Source organism: Malaclemys terrapin, chromosome 2 (genome assembly GCF_027887155.1).
Source record: "Malaclemys terrapin pileata isolate rMalTer1 chromosome 2, rMalTer1.hap1, whole genome shotgun sequence".
NCBI lineage: Eukaryota > Metazoa > Chordata > Testudines > Emydidae > Malaclemys > Malaclemys terrapin.
The window spans coordinates 219,815,432-219,834,226 of record NC_071506.1 but is presented as its reverse complement, the minus strand read 5'-3'; the positions used below and the strand labels follow the sequence as shown (position 1 = coordinate 219,834,226).

Below are 18,795 nucleotides of genomic sequence, written 5' to 3'. Positions count from 1 at the left end.
AGACCTGTGGCACAGCTGCTGCTGGCCCAGGTCAGCTGACTCAGCCTTGCAGGGCTTGGGCTGTGGGGCTATAAAATGGCAGTGTAGACATTCAGGCTTGGGCTGAAGTCCAGGCTCGGAGACCCTGTGAGGGGGTGGGGCTTGGAGCCTTGGTCCCCAGCCCAAATGTCTACACTGCTATTTTTAGCTCTGCAGGTTGAGCCCCACGAGCAAGAGTCTGCTGACTCAGGCTCTGAGACTCAGCGCCATGGGATTCTTATTGCAGTGTAGACGTGCCCAGAGGTTATTGTTTTCTTAACCAAGATAATATTGTAATATTTAAAAAAAAAAGTAGGAGGGTTAATTCAGAAGTATTTTCTGAGGTACAAGTTTAAAGTCCTTTTGACACAATGTAAGTATACACATGTTATATCTGTGGGCATCTAGGCAATGAGGGGAGTACAAGGACCATTGTGTACTGGGCAGGTACATACAATATTTCTGACCTATAAACAGCCTAGACTAGACTTTAATTTGTGGTTATGCTCACTGTCAGTGTGACTGAAAAATGGTTGGGGGGGGTCTCAACCGCTTAAAACGTTATATAGCCATTTTCAATTATAGTGGATATCCGCTAACTCCCCATGTGCCGTATATGTGTATAAATGTACTATGTATAAAATACAATGCTGGGACTCAGTCCTCCAAACCCTTATTGAGCAGATTCAATAGATTCATAGATTCATCACTTTGTTTTCTGTTTGTTTTTTTAAAGCCGGAAGCGCTCATTAGATCGTCTACCCTGCCCTCCTGTATAACACAGGCCATTAAATTTCTCCCAGTTATCCTTAGATTGAACCCCATAATTCGTATTTGACCAAAGCACATTGTCCAGAAAGGCATTCAGTTTGGATTTGAAGACATCAAGAGATGGTGAATCCATCACAGCTCTTGGGGCTTTGTTCCAATGGTTATTCACCCACATTGTTAAAAATGTGGGCCTTATTTCTAGTGGCTGGCTTCAGCATCCAGCCATTGGTTCTTGTTGTGCTAAAGAGCCTTATGTACCTGCTATTTAAACCCAATCCAGTCATTAAAACACCACGATCAAGTCACTTCTCAATCTTCTTAACAGAAGTCCTGGGTTCTGTTTCTGGCTCTGCCCCTGACTTGCTGTGTGATCTTGGGCCAGTCACTTTCCCTCTCTGGGCCTCTGTTTCTTCCCCCTCCCACTCCCCGCTTTCTCTCTCTTGTCTATTTAGCTTATAAACTCTTGGGAGCAGGGACTGTTTCTAATTGTGTGTATGTGTAGCACCTAGCGCAGTGGATCCTGATATCACTTGGGGCCTCTAGATGCTAATGTAATACAAATAATAATTATACATTTATAATTATTAATAATGTTTGTTGTTATTACTGAAAAAAGGAAGGACCATAATAAGGGTTAAAACTGGACTGATGTTTCAGGAGGAATGGGTAGCCTTTAATACTCAGTGCTTCTGTAGCAGCTATTGATCTGGAACTTGCAAAGCACGGTGCAAAGGTAGTTAGTCTCATTATCTGCCTATTTTACAGTGGGGAGACTGAGCCACAGATATGGGAAAGGAGGTGGGAAAGCAGAGCTGGGAACTGAATTGGCCACGATGATGTAGGTTCTTATTTCAGTGAGATATCACTTGGGAACTGAGTGGTGTCTGTGTCCACTGCCTAGTGTCTGGGACTGTGTACATGGGCATATCTATATGTGTGTGTGTGTGGATGGGGAAGGTGGTTTGGGTTTTAAACTAATACAATCAGATGGTCTTCCAGCATTAAAACCTATCAACAGTCCAGCTGCATTTACTCCCAAAGTCCTTCTGAAATCTTGTACTTGCTGTGGTTATAGTGGACACTGGAGATGAGAGTAGTTGAGGTTGAAGAAGGAAGGACATGGACTAACAATCGCATCTTCAGCCTTTTTTCTTAGTGCCCTTGGCAGCACTTTACATAGTCAGTATCACTGAATCTCCTGCAAAGTCAGTTTCCCTGTTGTTTTGTGAGGTCTCTTACACCGGGATATGGCAGAGAAAAACATTTACAAACAAAAAATGAGGTGGTAAAACCACAAAATGTGGCAGGGGGACCTTGGGACAGCAGCTGCAACTATTTTTAATCCTCTTTTGAAACTGCCTAGGTTACTGGTTTGACCTTTAAAGCCTCAGGGAAATTCACCCCTGGATCCTGAGTCAGTTTCACTGATTTATCACTCAAATGATCACATTTGATTTCAGCTGGACATTTCACATAAATAAGGATTTGTCTAGAGTGTGTGGTGTCAAGCTTCTGGCCTCTAAAAACCCTTCCCGTGTTTCACAGGATATGACTGCACTGCAGGGGGCGTTGTTCCCAGGATGGGAACGGACGGACAGATAGACGCACACATGCGCACGCGCGCACCCCCCAACCAAGCTAACACACTAAAAGTCACAATATGGCCATGGAGGCATGGGTAGTAGCTCAAGCCAGCCACCTGAGTACAGTGCTGTCTGAGATCCCTGCTGCATGATCTGGTGTCTAGCCTGTGCCATTGTCGTCTCACTGCCTTTTTTAGCACGCTAGTTCAGTGAAAACTTGTGCATGTATGTGTCACAGAGCTAGGAATTCCACGGCCCAGCTTCAGTGTAGACCTATCCAGAGGGTGTGCAGCTGTCTGAGCTATGAAAGGGAATTGATGTAGTGATCCTGTGAAGGCATGCTGGATGTTCTGATGTGTAACACTGAGTGTTATGATTGTGAGACATTCCATAAAAGAGTGTAAATAAGTTCATTTTTTCTAAACATACGCACGAATTTTTTACATGTCATATAAGCAGTAGGTGCAATTACACACTTACATGGAAGTGTTTTCATAAGACCGATGTAAATGGCTAGTGCTATTGGGATTTTTGTACATGAACATGAAAGTAAGAATGCAAACTCATGCTAAATACTAGATTTTTCAGAATTAATAGGAAATAAATTTCTTGCAGTTGCATAAGACCAACACACTCTTGCTTGTCAACACACAGCTTTCCTATTAATGCCCTCACTTGTGCTATGTAAATGTAGTATGCCACCTGTGATCGAAAAAAGTTTTAGTAGAGGAAACATTTGCATCTAGTTAAGGTGTTTAACCTCAGGTTTTACATGTTCATCATGGGTATTTTATTAAAAAAATATTTTAAAAACCGTCCAGCAATGTTCAGTTGTAGAATCACCAGCTTCTCCAGTTTCTTCATTCTGTATTCAAAAGATTTTAATGAAAGTTTTAAATGATTATTCGGAAGGAAGGCCTATCTTCCTTTGGGTAGTAGTAATTCTTTGGTGTTTAATATTGCCTCTATATTTCTACATCTAGGTTTCTATCCATGCTAGAGGAAGAGGTGTATAGTCAGAATTCTCCTATTTGGGATCAGGATTTCATGGTGTCCTCTTCTCGAACTGGCCAGCTAGGAATCCAAACAGGTAATCTGCATTTAGGACAGGGTCGGGGAGAGACTGTATAAAGAACACAATAAATCTGCAAAATCTTCCACTGAGAGAAAATGGTGTAATTGTAAGCAGGCAGTACTGGAAATGCAGATTTATATGGCAGCTTCTGCTGAAACAGAGAGCCTGAATATCTGTCCAGATGTACACAGGAAGCAGTCTCTCTGGTTCCTCATGGAATGATGAAATACTCTCCTCTGCAAAGGCATACAACTGGTGTCTTATCTCAGAACATTTTATATCTTGTTGCTGTAATACGTACTTTAGCTGTCTTGTTTTTTTAGAGCTCCCTCAAGCATTGCCTGGTGTCCATTGACACATCCTGCCCTATACCAGCTGTTCATCAGCTCAGTTCAGAGGAATGCTTTCTCCGAGTCACCGCTCCCCAGAAGTCTACTCATGGCTGTATCACAGAAGCAGCACTTATAAATTTCCGGGGGAATCTGGAAAAGATGTATCTGTTTGTAGAATATTTAAAATCCATTCATTCTGCTCAGTAGTCTGTCTATCTACTAGACTACCAAAGTTAGGGTTGGGGATATTGAAGCATCTGATGTATCTTTTCCTGACTGTCAACTGGGGAAGCATTGTGTGTGTCTGATAATGGGGCTTTTACCACATATTAGGGCCCTTCTATTGGGACAGGCCTGTAACTTTGAGTAATTCCTAGTTTCTAACTAGTATCCAATCATATATGGCATTGCAAGGTTGGGGTGGAAGACCCATGTTGAAAAATATATCTATAAAAATAGGTAAACTGTTAAAGGGCCAAGTGAAATTAGACTAAGCTGTCCCCCACCTCCACCTAATCCATCCTATTTATGACTGGTATAAGAGAGCACTAAATGTATCTTGGTTACAGAGGCCATTTCATCAGCTAATCTTCAGTAAACTTCAAATTTTGACCTATATGCCTCCGGTGTCAAAGTAGCCAGGTTCTTCCCATGTGAATACTTCAGAAAACAATTAAAAGGGTGCCTGTTGCTTTTGAGGACATAACAGTAAGGGTTTACAAAGAAAGAGACTGCATGTGTCCAGTTTCCAAGGAACCTCCTTGTCAGAAAATCATTAGTGGCACTAAACAAATCTGAGCATGTGGCATTAAATATATTTTAGTAGGGGTGGAGAAGTGTGGGGGGTTTATTTTGAAAAATAATTGTATAGCTTTAAGTCGTGCCACCAGAGTAATTTTCATTGGATTTGGTTTGGGTAGCATGTTCATAGAATCATAGCAATGTAGGGCTGGAAGGGATGTCAACAAGTCATCAAGTCCAGCCCCATGCTCTGAGGAAAGACCAAGTAGAATAAGGGAGTGCACTTTAGTGAAATCGTACATCTTTTCCTAGAAGACCCTTGAGAACTAGCTGCTAATCGTTTCTTGACATGGCAGAATGCCAGCTAGCTAGGTAGGTATGTTGAGGAAGCCCATTTTTACTAGCATTTGCACAACACTGCAGAGGAATAAAGCCTGACATTGGCAGTGGAGTAAAATTAACAGTGTAATACAATGGAAAGGTGTTAGAGCTATATTTGTTACCTGGAAGCTTTTAGAAAATATAGTTCATAAATCCCCACCTGCTCACCACGGAATGTGGCTTGCTGTGCAGTATCAAATTTTAAAATACAATAAAAGAAATCAGAATAAAAAACCTCTTCTAAAAATATATACAATAGCATTCTTTACCCTGGTTTTTGATTGTACTACATAACATAGAGTGCTGTTGAAAACCCACTGGATACTCGCTACCAGTGTAACTCTTTGAAGTTGTTTGTTTGTTCTTCCAGTCAGTGTTGTGGCGAATTCTAACGTCTTGAACATTCTTTCTCTTTTATATTGTTGCAGTTATCAGTCCTCCCCCTGTGGCAAGGTCTGTTTCATATAGTGCAAGTCCTTCATCTCTAGAACAACCCAACAGCGGAAGTATGAGTCCTGCTTGCAAAGTTTCTTCTTGCCATGACCCAGCTCTAGGTAACTTGAAAGAAAGTTGATCTTGTCTTCTGTTCAGCCTAATTATCACAACATGGTTTTATGTTGTGTCAAGCCTATAGTTTTCTTTGTTTTTAATAGCTGTGGCATAGCTGAAATCTCCAGATCTTGTTCCTTGGGGGATGGGAAAAAACAAGTCAACTTTAAAGAATCGGTGTCCTTTCTAATGTAGACAAATTATAGCATAGCATTCACCGCATGTTGAACTCTGGGGCATAGAGCCACCCTAATGGAAAGCAAAATGATGCCCAGTTTAGTTCAAGCTCCCAGTTATTTACTAGACCATTGTTTTGTTTACAGACATGATTTAAAACTCCCATGTTAATCCAGAAGAAAAAAATCAAAGGTGACCCAAAATTCTTTTTTGAAAAATGAGGCAATTTTAGGGTCACATGCGTAATGTTCCAAGTAGTAGGAAGCAGAGGGATATCAGCACATAACTGTTTATGAACTTGCTTTTTTCTTGTAGTTTAAAGTCCTTTGAAGTCATGTTACCCGCTTTCATTCCACTGCTGTGCTCCAACATGTATCAGCGTAAGCTATTTGGGTTACAAAATGAGACAATTAAAAAAGCAACAACCAAAAATATTTGCAACACAATAAAAAAAATCTTAACCCAGACCCCTTCCCTTCATATGTTGTCTCTGTGCTCCAGAGTGTTTACTTGAAAGCTGTAACCTCTCAGTGTGATGCTTATTGGGGCATTGTAGCAGAGTGGAAGCCAGAGAACTGTGACCTAACACAAATAAAAGATAAATTTACAATTAGCCATATAGTGGAAAATCTCTGCCCCATGCTATTTGGGAGATTCAGCATTTAACTCATTTTAAAAACAGTCTTCAGTCTGCCTTTACTACATTGCATCTCAGTCTATAATTAACACCAGTGTTGTTTCTATTGTATTTTGATTGGGGGTTTTAATATCTTGGTTTCTTAAAGTTACATATGGTTGAAATATATATACTGTCAGACCAGCTGCACTTTTGTTCCCACAAGGAGTTAAAAAACGTCAATAGTGGATATTTAGTTCTAAGATAGCACAACATGTAAGACATAACTAGCTTCACTTTTATATCAAGTTTTGGATAAAATTACTTGAGTTAATTTTTTAAAGGGAAGTGGATTTAGTGAACTTTTGATGTTTTGAAGAAAATGGCAAAAATATGTACTATTGGTAAGGCCCTACCAAAGTCACAATCCATTTTGGTCAATTTCACGGTCATAGGATTTTAAAAATCATAAATGTCATGATTTCAGCTATTTAAATCTGAAATTTCACGGTGTTGTAATTGTAGGGGTCCTGATCCAAAAAGGAGTTTGGGGGGGGAGGGGTGTCACAAGGTTATTGTAGGGATGGTTGTGTTACTGCTACCCTTACTTCTGCACTGCGGCAGCGCAGCCTTCAGAGATAGGCAGCTGGAGAGCGGCGGCTACTGGCCAGGAGCCCAGCTCTGAAGGCAGAACTGTTGCCAGCAGCAGCGCAGAAGTAAGGGTGGCACGGTATGGTATTGCCACCCTTACTACTGCACTGCTGTGTGCAGAGCTGGGCCCTCAGTCAGCATCTGCCACTCTCTGGCTGCCCAGCTCTGCAGGCAGCAGTGCAGAAGTAAGGATGACATGGTATAGTATTGCCACCCTTACTTCTGTGCTGCTGCTTGCAGGGCGCTGCCTTCAGACCTGGGCACACAGCCAACAGCCGCTGCTCTCTGGCCGCCCAACTCTGAAGGCAGCGCAGAAGTAAGGGTGGCAATACTATGATTCCCCTAAAATAACTTGCTGATCCCCTGCAACTCCCTTTTGGGTTCAGGACTCCCAATTTGAGAAATGCTGGTCTCCCCTGTGAAATCTGTACAGTATAGAGTAAAAGCACACAAAACACTAGATTTAATGGGGGGAGACCAGATTTCACGGTCCGTGATGCGTTTTTCATGGCCATGAATTCGGTAGGGCCCTAACTATTGGCTCATGAGTGTGGGCAGCTTTTCAGAACTTTCCTGTGATTGTGCTAATTCACCATTCACTTTATTGGGGTTTCTTGTCATCCCCAAATGCACATAACAGTGTTAGTACAAGTCTGTGAGGTTGATGTGATTTCAAGATGATGGCAGTACAAATCTCTGAAGAGGACATTGTGATGATGAGAGGCAAAATGGTTTTAATGTGAATTTATGGAGATAAAATAGTGCAAGCAAATGTATGTATGTCCTCAAGTCAGTGCTGACATTCCAGCATAAAGGCAATGTTGCACTGATGATGTTTACATCTGATAATTTGATATAAACAAACATACCAGTGACATTTCTTTCTATTTCTAGGTTTTTTAAAAAAATGAAATTATATACAAGCACCAGAATCTAGGACTAATGTTAGAATGCAAACCAACTAAAGCAAGAACATGGTCTAAGTTGATGATTCATAACCTAGTCCCATAGTGCTTAGACACACAACATGCTGCCAACAACAATAGGAGAAGATTAAAGTGCAGATAAAGGCAAACAAGCAATTATTAAACTGACATCATTGGGGTATCCTCTCAAGGACTTTCATATTTAAGCAGTTAATACTGCAAATCAAAATATGTTTATTTTTTAAATGCCAGCCTTGCAAATGCAGCATGGGACCTGAAAGCTAAGCTCTTTTCTTCCTGTCTGTTACACAAGTAATAGATTATGCAGCTGGAATTTAGCTGCCAGATTTGTGGATGGTACATGAGTGAGAAAAGAATCCAGCTCTGTCTTAAATAGCTATACTGTTTCTAGTGCAGAGTGAAAATTTGTTTTGGTCAGTGAAGCCAGGCAGTGAGCAGCTAGGTTGAGTTAGAGAAGGTGCCATTTTTAGTCACTCCTCATACCATAACTACAGGTTAAATAACAGTGGGAAGAGATTTAATCATTATGGGACAGGTTTGTGGAGAGAGAATTGTTTTCAGTGCTGTGTGCTTTTATTTGTAAAAGTGGCTTCCTGAGGTGAGTATTGCTCAGAGCCATAACTAGGCATTTTAGCGCCTGGGGTGAGCAAGCATATTTGCAGCCCCTAGTGGTAATGCGTGAGGGAGCATATGGGGTCATGTGCACCCTCCCCTCCCCCCCCCCAGATTTCTGCCATCTATTTAACACACAGGTTTTCAAACTGTGGGGCATGCCCAGTTTGAAAACCTTTGGCTCCTTGCAGGAGCTAGTGGATTGGATGCTGGATCCTGCCAGGAGCCTGTGGTGGAAGCTGCCCGGCCCGTTCAGGCTCCTGGCTCTCTGCGGTGTGGGTGCCAAGGTGCTGGTTGGCTCTGCCCTGCCCCCTGGCTGCCAGCAGCAGAGCCAGGAGCACCAGGGTAATGGTACCTGTAGTATGCCCCATCCATATTGAACAAGGAATAGAGTCTGAGATTCAAACTCTGACCTGCACCTTGGCAGTACATTGCTGTGCTCTTTCTGTTGCTAATTTTTCTGCATTTTTAGAACTTTCTTTCATCCTAAACTTTTCAGCTTTTAATAAATAAATGTTTCTTTTCTCAGGTACCCCCCTCTAACCAACTTCTTTTTTTTTTTTAATTAGGCGGCTCTTGGGAACATGAGCTGCCTGCATTAGTTCAGTGGTAGCTCAGATGCAACTTAAGCGTATAGTTTGGTTTCTTAGCAAGACTTGTAATGATTTCCTAGGGCTCTGAGTAATGGATTCATGCCTAGTACAGACTTATTAACATAAAATTTATCACGTCAGTACTGTGAATTGTAAAATTGACTTCTGGCATTGCTGAAAAAGCACCTCAAATCTTAGTTCATTTACAGAAATCAATTACATTAGGAAAGTGATTAACTGCCGGCTTGTACTTGCTTTGATCCACTGCAGCGTTCACTAGGCTAATTTCTTGCTGCTTTTGTCTTATAAATGGAATATGTTCTGTGTCTGTGGCAACCTGTTTGGCCTTTAAATTATCCTTTCTTTTTGTTCTGATTTGATTGTGTAGGAGAGAAGAGAAAGAACACTGAACCTTATTCTCAGGAAGATTCAAAAAGGCCCAGAGTTGTAGGAGATATTCCTATTGAATTGATCAATGAAGTGATGTCAACAATTACTGATCCAGCTGCGATGCTGGGGCCAGAGGTGAGAAATGTAGACCTGGCAGTATTGATGGTTCACTTTTGTAACCATTACAATACAAATAGGATAATATAAACTACTAGAATTTAAGGATCCATTATAATTATCATGCCTTGTTTCTCTTTACTTAACATGAAGGAAAATATTTGGTCCCTTTCTCAAATGAAAGGCATTGTTTGACAGAACAATAAATAGAGAGTCAAAAAAAATCTGTTATGTAATATGTACCGCTTACAAAGACACTGATACCAGTGGTAGCAAAGAAATGCTTCAGCAACTCAGATTGCTCACAGCTTGTTTTACAAGGTACTTTTACTGCAGAGGAGTTCTATAATACTTCATTATTAATTGCAGATGTTTCCTATTTTCTCTTGTTACTTTAAGACATGGGTGAAGTTAGTACAAATCTTGTAGCAGAATATTAGATTCAGATTTGAAACTTCCGCCAATCACAGCAGGGCCAATTTTCCTTTAGTGAATAGGTAGATGTGCTGAGGCTCAAAAATGAAACAACTTCTTTGCTTTTTCTCCTATAGCTTTTTCCTTAACTGAGGGGGGACCCGGGAGACTGAATTGTATTCTACCCTTTTTCTACATTAGCATACACACCACAACATTGCACACATTTTTGGTTTGCATTGACGGCTCTTCCTTCTCCTCATTCTCCTCCTGATTATGTTTTGCCAGTCTTTCATATTTGCCAAGTTTCGCAGAAGATTTGGAGCTTTTACAAGGTTCTTACCCAAATTTTGTAATCTGATTGATGGGTATGTTCATTGTGAATGTTGGAACAATCAGGACTCAGGGCCTGGCAGTGACTGGATGCTCAGCAGCTAAACTTTGCTCTGGAAAGCAAACAATGCATGGAAGTCTGGTCGAGTGCAAAATAAAAGTTACTGTGGGCACAACTGTAATTGGTGACAATCCTATGTCTGTAGTGTGTTAGTTCCAACTATGCAAATAAGTATGTGGGTTTTCCCAGACAGCATTAGAAATATTTTAGTATTCAAAAACTTTCTTTTCTTTTCTTTTCTTTTCATCACATTCTAAAGGATAGGTGGTTGGGAGTACTTCAGGCTTGTTTACTATGAGTAACTATGATGAGCTTTCATTACCTGTTCATTTAATTCACCATGATAAAGCTAAAAATTTAAAAACAAAATATAGCCACAATTTTAATAGGACCCACAAAAAGTATTTTTTCCAGTATTGCTAGAGTAGCAATTAACAGATACTATTTTCAGACTTCCTCAGTAGATGCCAATGTAAAAGCAAAAACGTTTGGGCATGGTAAGGTGTTATACAAGTAGAAGTTGCTAAACAAATTGGCTGTATTAATTTCCACTCTATTCAGATATAGACACACAATTGCCAGATTTTAGAAGCAAAATTAGAAGGAAATGAAATGTTGTTTTCAAATTCTTAAGATAGTTGTGTAATCATGGAAAGTAATAAAATCAAAACTCTGTCAGGCTTATTGGCAGAGTTACTTTTTATTTAATACACAGAGGCAGCTCTGTTTGTAAAAGGATGAATGGGAGACTTGGAACATTTCTTGATTGTCCTGTTGATAGATGTGAAATTAAGACAATATCTCCTCAGACTCTCTCAAATGTATTTTTGTTCCCCTCTTGCACGACACAGACTAACTTTCTGTCGGCACATTCAGCCCGGGATGAAGCAGCAAGACTAGAAGAGCGTCGGGGAGTGATTGAATTTCACGTAGTTGGAAATTCCCTGAACCAGAAGCCAAACAAAAAGATTATGATGTGGCTAGTTGGTTTACAGAATGTATTCTCCCATCAGCTACCCAGAATGCCAAAGGAGTACATTACACGCCTGGTTTTTGATCCGTTAGTATCTTCTTTCTGATGTATGAGAGTCTGTAATGTGCGGTAGATAGACAGGAAAGGATCAATTTACAGAACAAAAAGGACAGAAAGCATGTCTGTTCTATGCTTGCTTTATTATTTCAAACAGAGATTGAGCCTGGCAAATATATCGGGTTGCTACTTTCCAAATGTACTGAATATAGATATCATCAGAAGGTGTGAGAAATCTGGAAATAATCTTTATTTTTGCTGTTATAAAAGTTAAATTAATAGCACTGGTTATTGGCTAGTGCAGGGAATGGATGCAGTGCAGATTTTCCAGACCTTGAAGTTTGCAATAAAATTCTTGAACCTTGCCATAAACAGTTATGAAAGGTTTACTGATGGCAGTCTTGTCCTTTTAACTGCTAGCACATGGTGTAAGTGCTGCTGAAATGGATATTTCTTCTGGTTTTTGCATACTTTTGAGAATAGGTGCTTAGAAATACCTATAATAATTGAACAGGAGTACTTGTGGCACCTTAGAGACTAACAAATTTATTAGAGCATAAGCTTTCCTGGACTACAGCCCACTTCTTCGGATGCATCCGAAAGCTTATGCTCTAATAAATTTGTTAGTCTCTAAGGTGCCACAAGTACTCCTGTTCTTTTTGCGGATACAGACTAACACAGCTGCTACTCTGAAACCTATAATAATTGACTGCCTGATCACCTATGCTGGAAATTGATCACTTAAGTTATGTAGAATGCACACATGGAATCAGGCATCTGGTAGTAAAGGCTGAATGTCCTGAAGGTCTGTTAATCTCTTATTTAGCCAGGGTAAAGTCATGATAAGAAATGCAACATAACTGTATAACTTATAGTGACAAAGGCAAGAAAACTCTTTGAGGCTTTTTACAGTAGATGCAGAACATGATGTTAGTTAAATCAGCAACTGTTCTGTAGATACAAGCAATTGGTTTAGACATTTATAATTGCTTTTGGAAAGCAAAGAATAAATTTCTGAGGGAAAGATGGCACCTGTGCTATGCCCATGAACTAAGGCTGTCATTATTTTATGCATTCAGAAAACACAAGACCCTTGCATTAATAAAAGATGGTCGTGTGATTGGTGGTATCTGTTTCCGGATGTTCCCATCTCAAGGATTTACGGAGATTGTTTTCTGTGCTGTGACTTCTAATGAACAAGTCAAGGTAAAGACAATATTAGAAGTGGATTTATTGTACAGTTGATTAAGTCTATTTGAGTTCTGCGGGGCCAGAACTCACTAATGGATCATAGTCATAATTTTAGAATCATCTTCTCACTTCCCTTTCCTGTTCAGGAATACTTGGCGATATATTTAATACACAAAGCAATTCAACTGCCTAAAAATGTTATAGATCTGAGGACCACCCCCTTCAGAATAATTAAAAACATCTTCCATCAACACACTAATCTGTTGGCTCCCGTTATTGGGCTCTTTACTCTGTAGTCTTCACTGACTGGCCTTATATCAGCTTATTTTAACATTCACAGTTGAATGAAAATGGGCATTCTGCTTGTGAGGCAGTAATGCTATGGACCACAGCCTTAAATCACTTCAATTAACAATACAGTTTTTAAAAAGTGGGCACATTCTTGCATCTGGCATGCTGTATAATTCTACCAGTGTGTACTTGAAGGGTATTTAAATGTTAGGCCATGTCTACACTATGGGCATTATAGTGGCACAGCTAGGATGCCGTAACTATGCTGCTGTGGTACCCATAGTGTAGACGCCTCCTAGAGTGACAGAAGGGGAGTTTCCATTGCCATAGACACTCCACCTCCCCAGTGACGGTAGCTAGATTGATGGAAGTATTCTTCTGTTGACCTAGCTATGTCTGTACCAGGGGTTAGGTCAACACAGCTATGGAGCTCAGGAGCGTGGATTTTTCGATGCCCCCGAGCGCCGAAGCTATATTGACCTAAATTGCCTGAAGAATGAACCTCTCTGCTTAAAGAATGAAGAATGTAAAAGTACAGAACCAGATTTCCTTTTAACACAGGATTTCAGGTGAATCAAAATTATGGCTGTTCGATTTCAACCTCTTGCCTTTAGATGGTGCTGTAGCTGTATATTCAGTCAACTGTGTTTATAGATGAGAATGAAACTAATTTGGAGTTCACATCACAGAGTTGGCAGAAGTTATGTGCTACATGCAGGCTCTTGGAAACAAAGAGCCAGGGTGGAGGAATAGCAGAGTGGGAGTTGAATGCTTTTACAGCCTTAAGTATCTTCCCTCAGTCTTGGATTCACTAAACTCCAGATTTAGAGAGAGAGATTCACTCACTCTCTTAGCTGGCGGTCTGTTACAAGGGCATTCATCCAGCATTTCAGCAGATTTGAACAATAAAATATAACAGTCCAGACATGTATATTTCTAAGACTAAATAAATAGAAAAATGTGTGTTCAGTGTGTCATGGCTTTTGCTGTTTTAGTACAAAGTTGTGCTGACACACTTTGTGTAACAGTTCTGCTGGGGTAGCCTTTCAAAAACCAAACAAAAAGGCCAACTGTGAAAAGTAGTTGCTTAAACAATACATGCATGAGCACTTTGGTGCACAATTATCAATTTTACACTCTTGGGTGCCTGTTAACATACATATATATTTGAGATAACTACATCTGAAAACTGGGCTTCCTGTGTTCCTTTCTGTGGGAGGTGGCCAGCGCCAGCAGCTCACTCAGAAAATGTTTACAAATGGATCTTAGGAAGTGTTTTTCAGCAAGAAGAGGCAATCTTTATGAACTTTCAGATAGCTGGACTAAGTAAAATGGAGGACAATTTTTTTTTTAAATTTAGCTTTTGAAAGTTGAAACAGTTTAGAAGTAGCTGCATGTGACATCTATGTACAAAATGTGCATTGTAGCTTGCATGTCTTAATTTCTCTGTATGAATATTCAGCTGCAGAAGTTTTTGTGAGAATGAATACAATTTGAATAAATGAAGAAATAAATTTACATAAAATAAGATAGCTAAATAAAAAATCATCTCTAGGACAGAATATTCCAGGTATATGTAATTGCCACTATCCTTATCAGAATTACTTAAAAAATATTCCTTAAAGCCTCAGATGTGACATTTGGTTGGCTGGCAGACAAAATAATTTAGAACTCTTGCAATGGGTCACTAAACTTGTGACCAGAGAATGATGGGCACTGAAAATGTCATAGTGTATGTCTATAGTGCATTTAAAAACCCGTGGCTGGCCCATGCCAGCTGGCTTGGGCGAAGGGGCTGTTTAATTGTGGTGTAGATGTTCGGGCTCAGGCTTCAGCCTGGGCTCTAGGACCCAGCAAGGTGAGAGGGTCCCAGAGCTTGGGCTGCAGACAGAGTCTGAATGTCTACACTGTGGTTAAACAACCCCTTAGCCTGAACCTTGCAAACCAGAGTCACCTGGCATGGGCCAGCTGCGGGGGGATAATTTCAGTGTAGACAGACCCATAGTCTTTAACTTACTGTTTGGATTGTTCTGCTACAGAGAAATAAGCTTGACTAGCACTTACATCTCTAGTTTTTAGGTAAAAATGATTTTTCATTACATTTTTATCAAGGTTTCTCCTATTTAAATTAAACCCTTGTGAATTTAGAATTTGAACACTGAAAATCTCTTTATGGTGAGCACATCGTAGAATTCTAAAGGACTTTTGGGACCCCTCAACAGTCCGTCAGTTGTCAAATCACGTATTTGATACCTGTCATACTCTTGGAAGGGTGAAACAAGTATCTTAGTAGCTTACTTAAATTTCAGAAATATGCAATTTAGGCCATAATCTGGGGTTGTAATTTGAAATGTGAAATCTGTAAAAGGGCCCCAAACTTTTAAAGGGTAGCCACTGAGAATAAGTTGATGCACAGGTATTATACCCCACAGTGACAGGCTTTTCAAGCATGTGCCATTATTAAGTATTCTGTATTCAATTTCCAATATTTATTTATTCCTGATATAATTTTGTTGCCGTCTTCCAGAGGCTATTAAAGATAGTGAATGTTGTACTTTCCATTTTGTAATTTATCTTGTGTCAAAGCATAAGAAGTCTCCCAACCCTCCAATGAAATAAGGAAACCCCAGATACGTTTCCCAGACATTTTTAAAGACTCCAGTTTTGTATCCATTGCCTCAATAATTGCAACATAAGCAGGAATGATTAATTCAGTTACATTGTGCGCAGTTAACATAAAATACTCTGTCTCATTAGTGGGTTTAGTGTGTATCAGTTCTTTTTCATCACAAGAGAAAAAGAATAGGACCGTTTAGAAATGTAAATAGCGTATTTATTTTCTGTAGGATTATTCACTTTTAGCTACATTATTGCATAATTCTATTTCTGAATGAGATTGGGAATTGTTCTATTTGGAGTCAGAGGACATCTTTATTCATTGTTTATTAATTTATATTGTGGTAGTGCCTAGAGACCCCAATCAGAGATCAGGCCTCCACTGGGCTCGGTGCTTTGCACATATAATAAAAAGATGGCACCTGCCCCAAAGAGCCTACAATCTTAGCATGTGATGAAAAACAACAGGTGAGTAAAACGAACAAGCAGAAGGGTAAGAGGACAAGGTAGCAATGAAACAATCATGATTACCATAATAAACAGCATTCTTAGTACATCAACTGCCTAGCCATTACAAAGTGTTTTGTAAGTGACATGACCAAAGTAAGTCTTAAGGAAGAATCTGTTTCTCAGATACATCATTGTAGCATCCGAACACCTTTAGCTTTGTTAGTCCCCAAGGTTGTGACTCTATATGTTGTATTTAAGTTAAATATCAAGTATATATAGATGTATTCACCTTGAATTACAACTACCTGAAAAAATTACCTCTAGATCAACACTCTACTCCCCAAGAGAGTTGAAGTTGTTTCTTTTAGATCAAAAGTGAATCAATAACTAGAAGCTATGACATTCTGTGTCCTCCATTGGGTCACAAATGTGACCTTCCATGTATTTTAAATAGTTCAGTCTTTAATCCTCTCTAAATTACGAACCTGAGGTCCTTGAGTACAGCTCTGGAGAAATACTCCCTTCAAAGAACAGCCTTCCCTCCATAGCTTCTAATACACATAACACCAAAAAGGTTTTCCTCATGAGATGAATTTCCTTAACTATTTCCACATAGGGTTATGGAACTCACCTAATGAATCATCTGAAAGAGTATCACATCAAACATAACATTCTCAACTTCCTCACGTATGCAGACGAATATGCAATTGGCTACTTCAAGAAACAAGTAAGTCAGCCCAAGAAAAGTCTTCAGACAGTTTAAGACATTGAAATGTAGAAACACTACGGCCGTGTCTACAGTTACAAGCTTACAACTGCACAACTGTTAGAGGATTTGTGTAGCTGTGTTATGCTGATGGCAGAAAGCTCTCCCATTGACATCATAAAACCAGCTCAACAAGTGGTGGTAGCTGTGTTGGCGGGAGAGCTTCTCCTGCCGACATAACCCTGTGGACACGAGCACTTATGGTGGCAAAACTTGTGGCACTTGGGGGTGGTTTTTTTGCACCCCCCGAGTAACAAAAATTTTGCCAACATAAGTGCTAGTATAGGTATGGCCTAAGTAAAATGTATTAGCAGCTGTGTAAAATGTGTAGTGTCTTTTTATTTTAATGTACAAAATATGTTCTGTGTTAGTCAAAGTTAAGGTACTGTCTTTATAGAACAGTTTATTTTGAAGGAAAAATGTGAATATATTTGCAGATTACATAATACTCTCAATTAAGTGTTTAAACAAGTCACAGCTGAACTTGGTTAAGATAAATTCAGACTTTCTGATTTCCTAATTGTATGTTAAAAAGCTGTTACTAGTTGCATGCTCTTAATAAATCACTGTTTTTGGAAGGAGTTTGAGGTAGGACAGATGTATGTGGGAATACAGTATTCTTACCACACTGAACAGAAATAGATTTAGCGCCTTATCTTGTATCTCTTTTGTGCTCACAAATCACATAATCACAGTGAGTTATGCCAGCAGAAAATTTTAGTCTAGTGTATGGTGACTTTGTGTTTTAATCTTACTTTGATCCTTCTTTAAAATACATACTAAATAAGGAGTCAGTTCAGCACTGAAGCACCAGTCCTGTTTTGGGTCTGCTACCATGGACCCATACACAGTTCTGTTAACTTCAGTGTGAATCCATGTGAGTGTGAATCCATGTTATCACAGTCCCAAATGCAGAATTGCACCCCTATATTGGCAAATTTAAACAAAAACAAGTCAGATTCCGCTAGTCTAAGAAAATCCATAAGGAAGTGGCCAAAGGGGAGAAAAACTTCCCCCCTCATTGTTTCATCAGAGAATTGTGGGGGTTGCCCTCCTATAGTATGTGTGGGTGTGGTGGGGTGTTCTGTCCCCAGTCCCTGCAGATTTTATGAGATCTGTATGCTGTAATCTCTGGAACTTTCTTTGGTTTTATATTTTGTTTTTTATTTTTTGCACTTGATTTTTATGGGGGAGGGGGGTTGGCTGATTTGGTTTTGTTCTTTTGGGGCACAATGCAGCAGCTTTACTTAGGGAAAACTTTCATTGACTTCAGCAGAAGCCTTGCCTGACTAGTGACTGCAGGATTGAGACCCTTTAATGTAATGTTGAAATAGAGCTGAAAGTTGCCTTCATACTCATCTATAAACATCTTACTTTGAATAAAAAACTGTCTCCCCACCTCCCCCACAACATAACTGGTTACATTTTGGAGTTTAGTTTCTACTCCTGATATGGGCCATGAACCTGCATGCGAGTAACTGACTACTTACGTGTAAAGCTACTTATCTTCTAACTAGGGCCGTGGTCTGTAGCTCTTTCTTTATATTTTTGGTGTTTTGACAGTGTAATGAATCTGATTGTAATTCATAATTGGTTTTTCAAGTAATGTGAATGTAAAAAGAAAATTGCATTGTATCAATTTGAGTTTATCATTTCTTAGGGTTTCTCCAAAGATATTAAAGTACCAAAAGCAAAATATGTTGGCTATATCAAGGATTATGAAGGAGCCACTCTAATGGGATGTGAATTAAATCCAAGGATTCCCTACACTGAATTTTCTGTCATCATTAAAAAACAAAAAGAGGTAAATAATGAAATAAGATATTGTTTAATATTAACACTGTTTTAAAAAACCTACACATTTAAAATGGCTTATATAAATATTTCTAGAACACTTTAGTCATCACTCAGACATCTATCCCCTTTAATGCCCATATCTGGTATTCAAAATCTCACACAAGCCATTTTTAAAATTAATTAAAACCTATATTTTATTCTGGCCTTAAAATTATCATAAATTTACCATCTCTCAGGCATAAATTCTCCTTTCCTACAGTTAACATTGAAAAAATTATTGATGTATTACTGAT

General features: G+C 39.4%; 1 protein-coding gene across 5 annotated transcripts in view; it reads left to right on the top strand.

The window, feature by feature from the left end:
* Nucleotides 1-18,795, top strand: part of KAT2B (lysine acetyltransferase 2B) — a 63,414-nt gene that overhangs the window by 30,327 nt on the left and 14,292 nt on the right. For all 5 annotated transcript variants that reach the window (XM_054019994.1, XM_054019990.1, XM_054019989.1 and 2 more), the window contains exons 7-13: nucleotides 3,356-3,462; nucleotides 5,330-5,455; nucleotides 9,435-9,571; nucleotides 11,213-11,421; nucleotides 12,471-12,597; nucleotides 16,556-16,666; nucleotides 18,366-18,509. In XM_054019994.1, coding sequence (XP_053875969.1) covers nucleotides 3,356-3,462; nucleotides 5,330-5,455; nucleotides 9,435-9,571; nucleotides 11,213-11,421; nucleotides 12,471-12,597; nucleotides 16,556-16,666; nucleotides 18,366-18,509 — 961 coding nt within the window. The remainder of the gene's footprint in view (nucleotides 1-3,355; nucleotides 3,463-5,329; nucleotides 5,456-9,434; nucleotides 9,572-11,212; nucleotides 11,422-12,470; nucleotides 12,598-16,555; nucleotides 16,667-18,365; nucleotides 18,510-18,795) is intronic.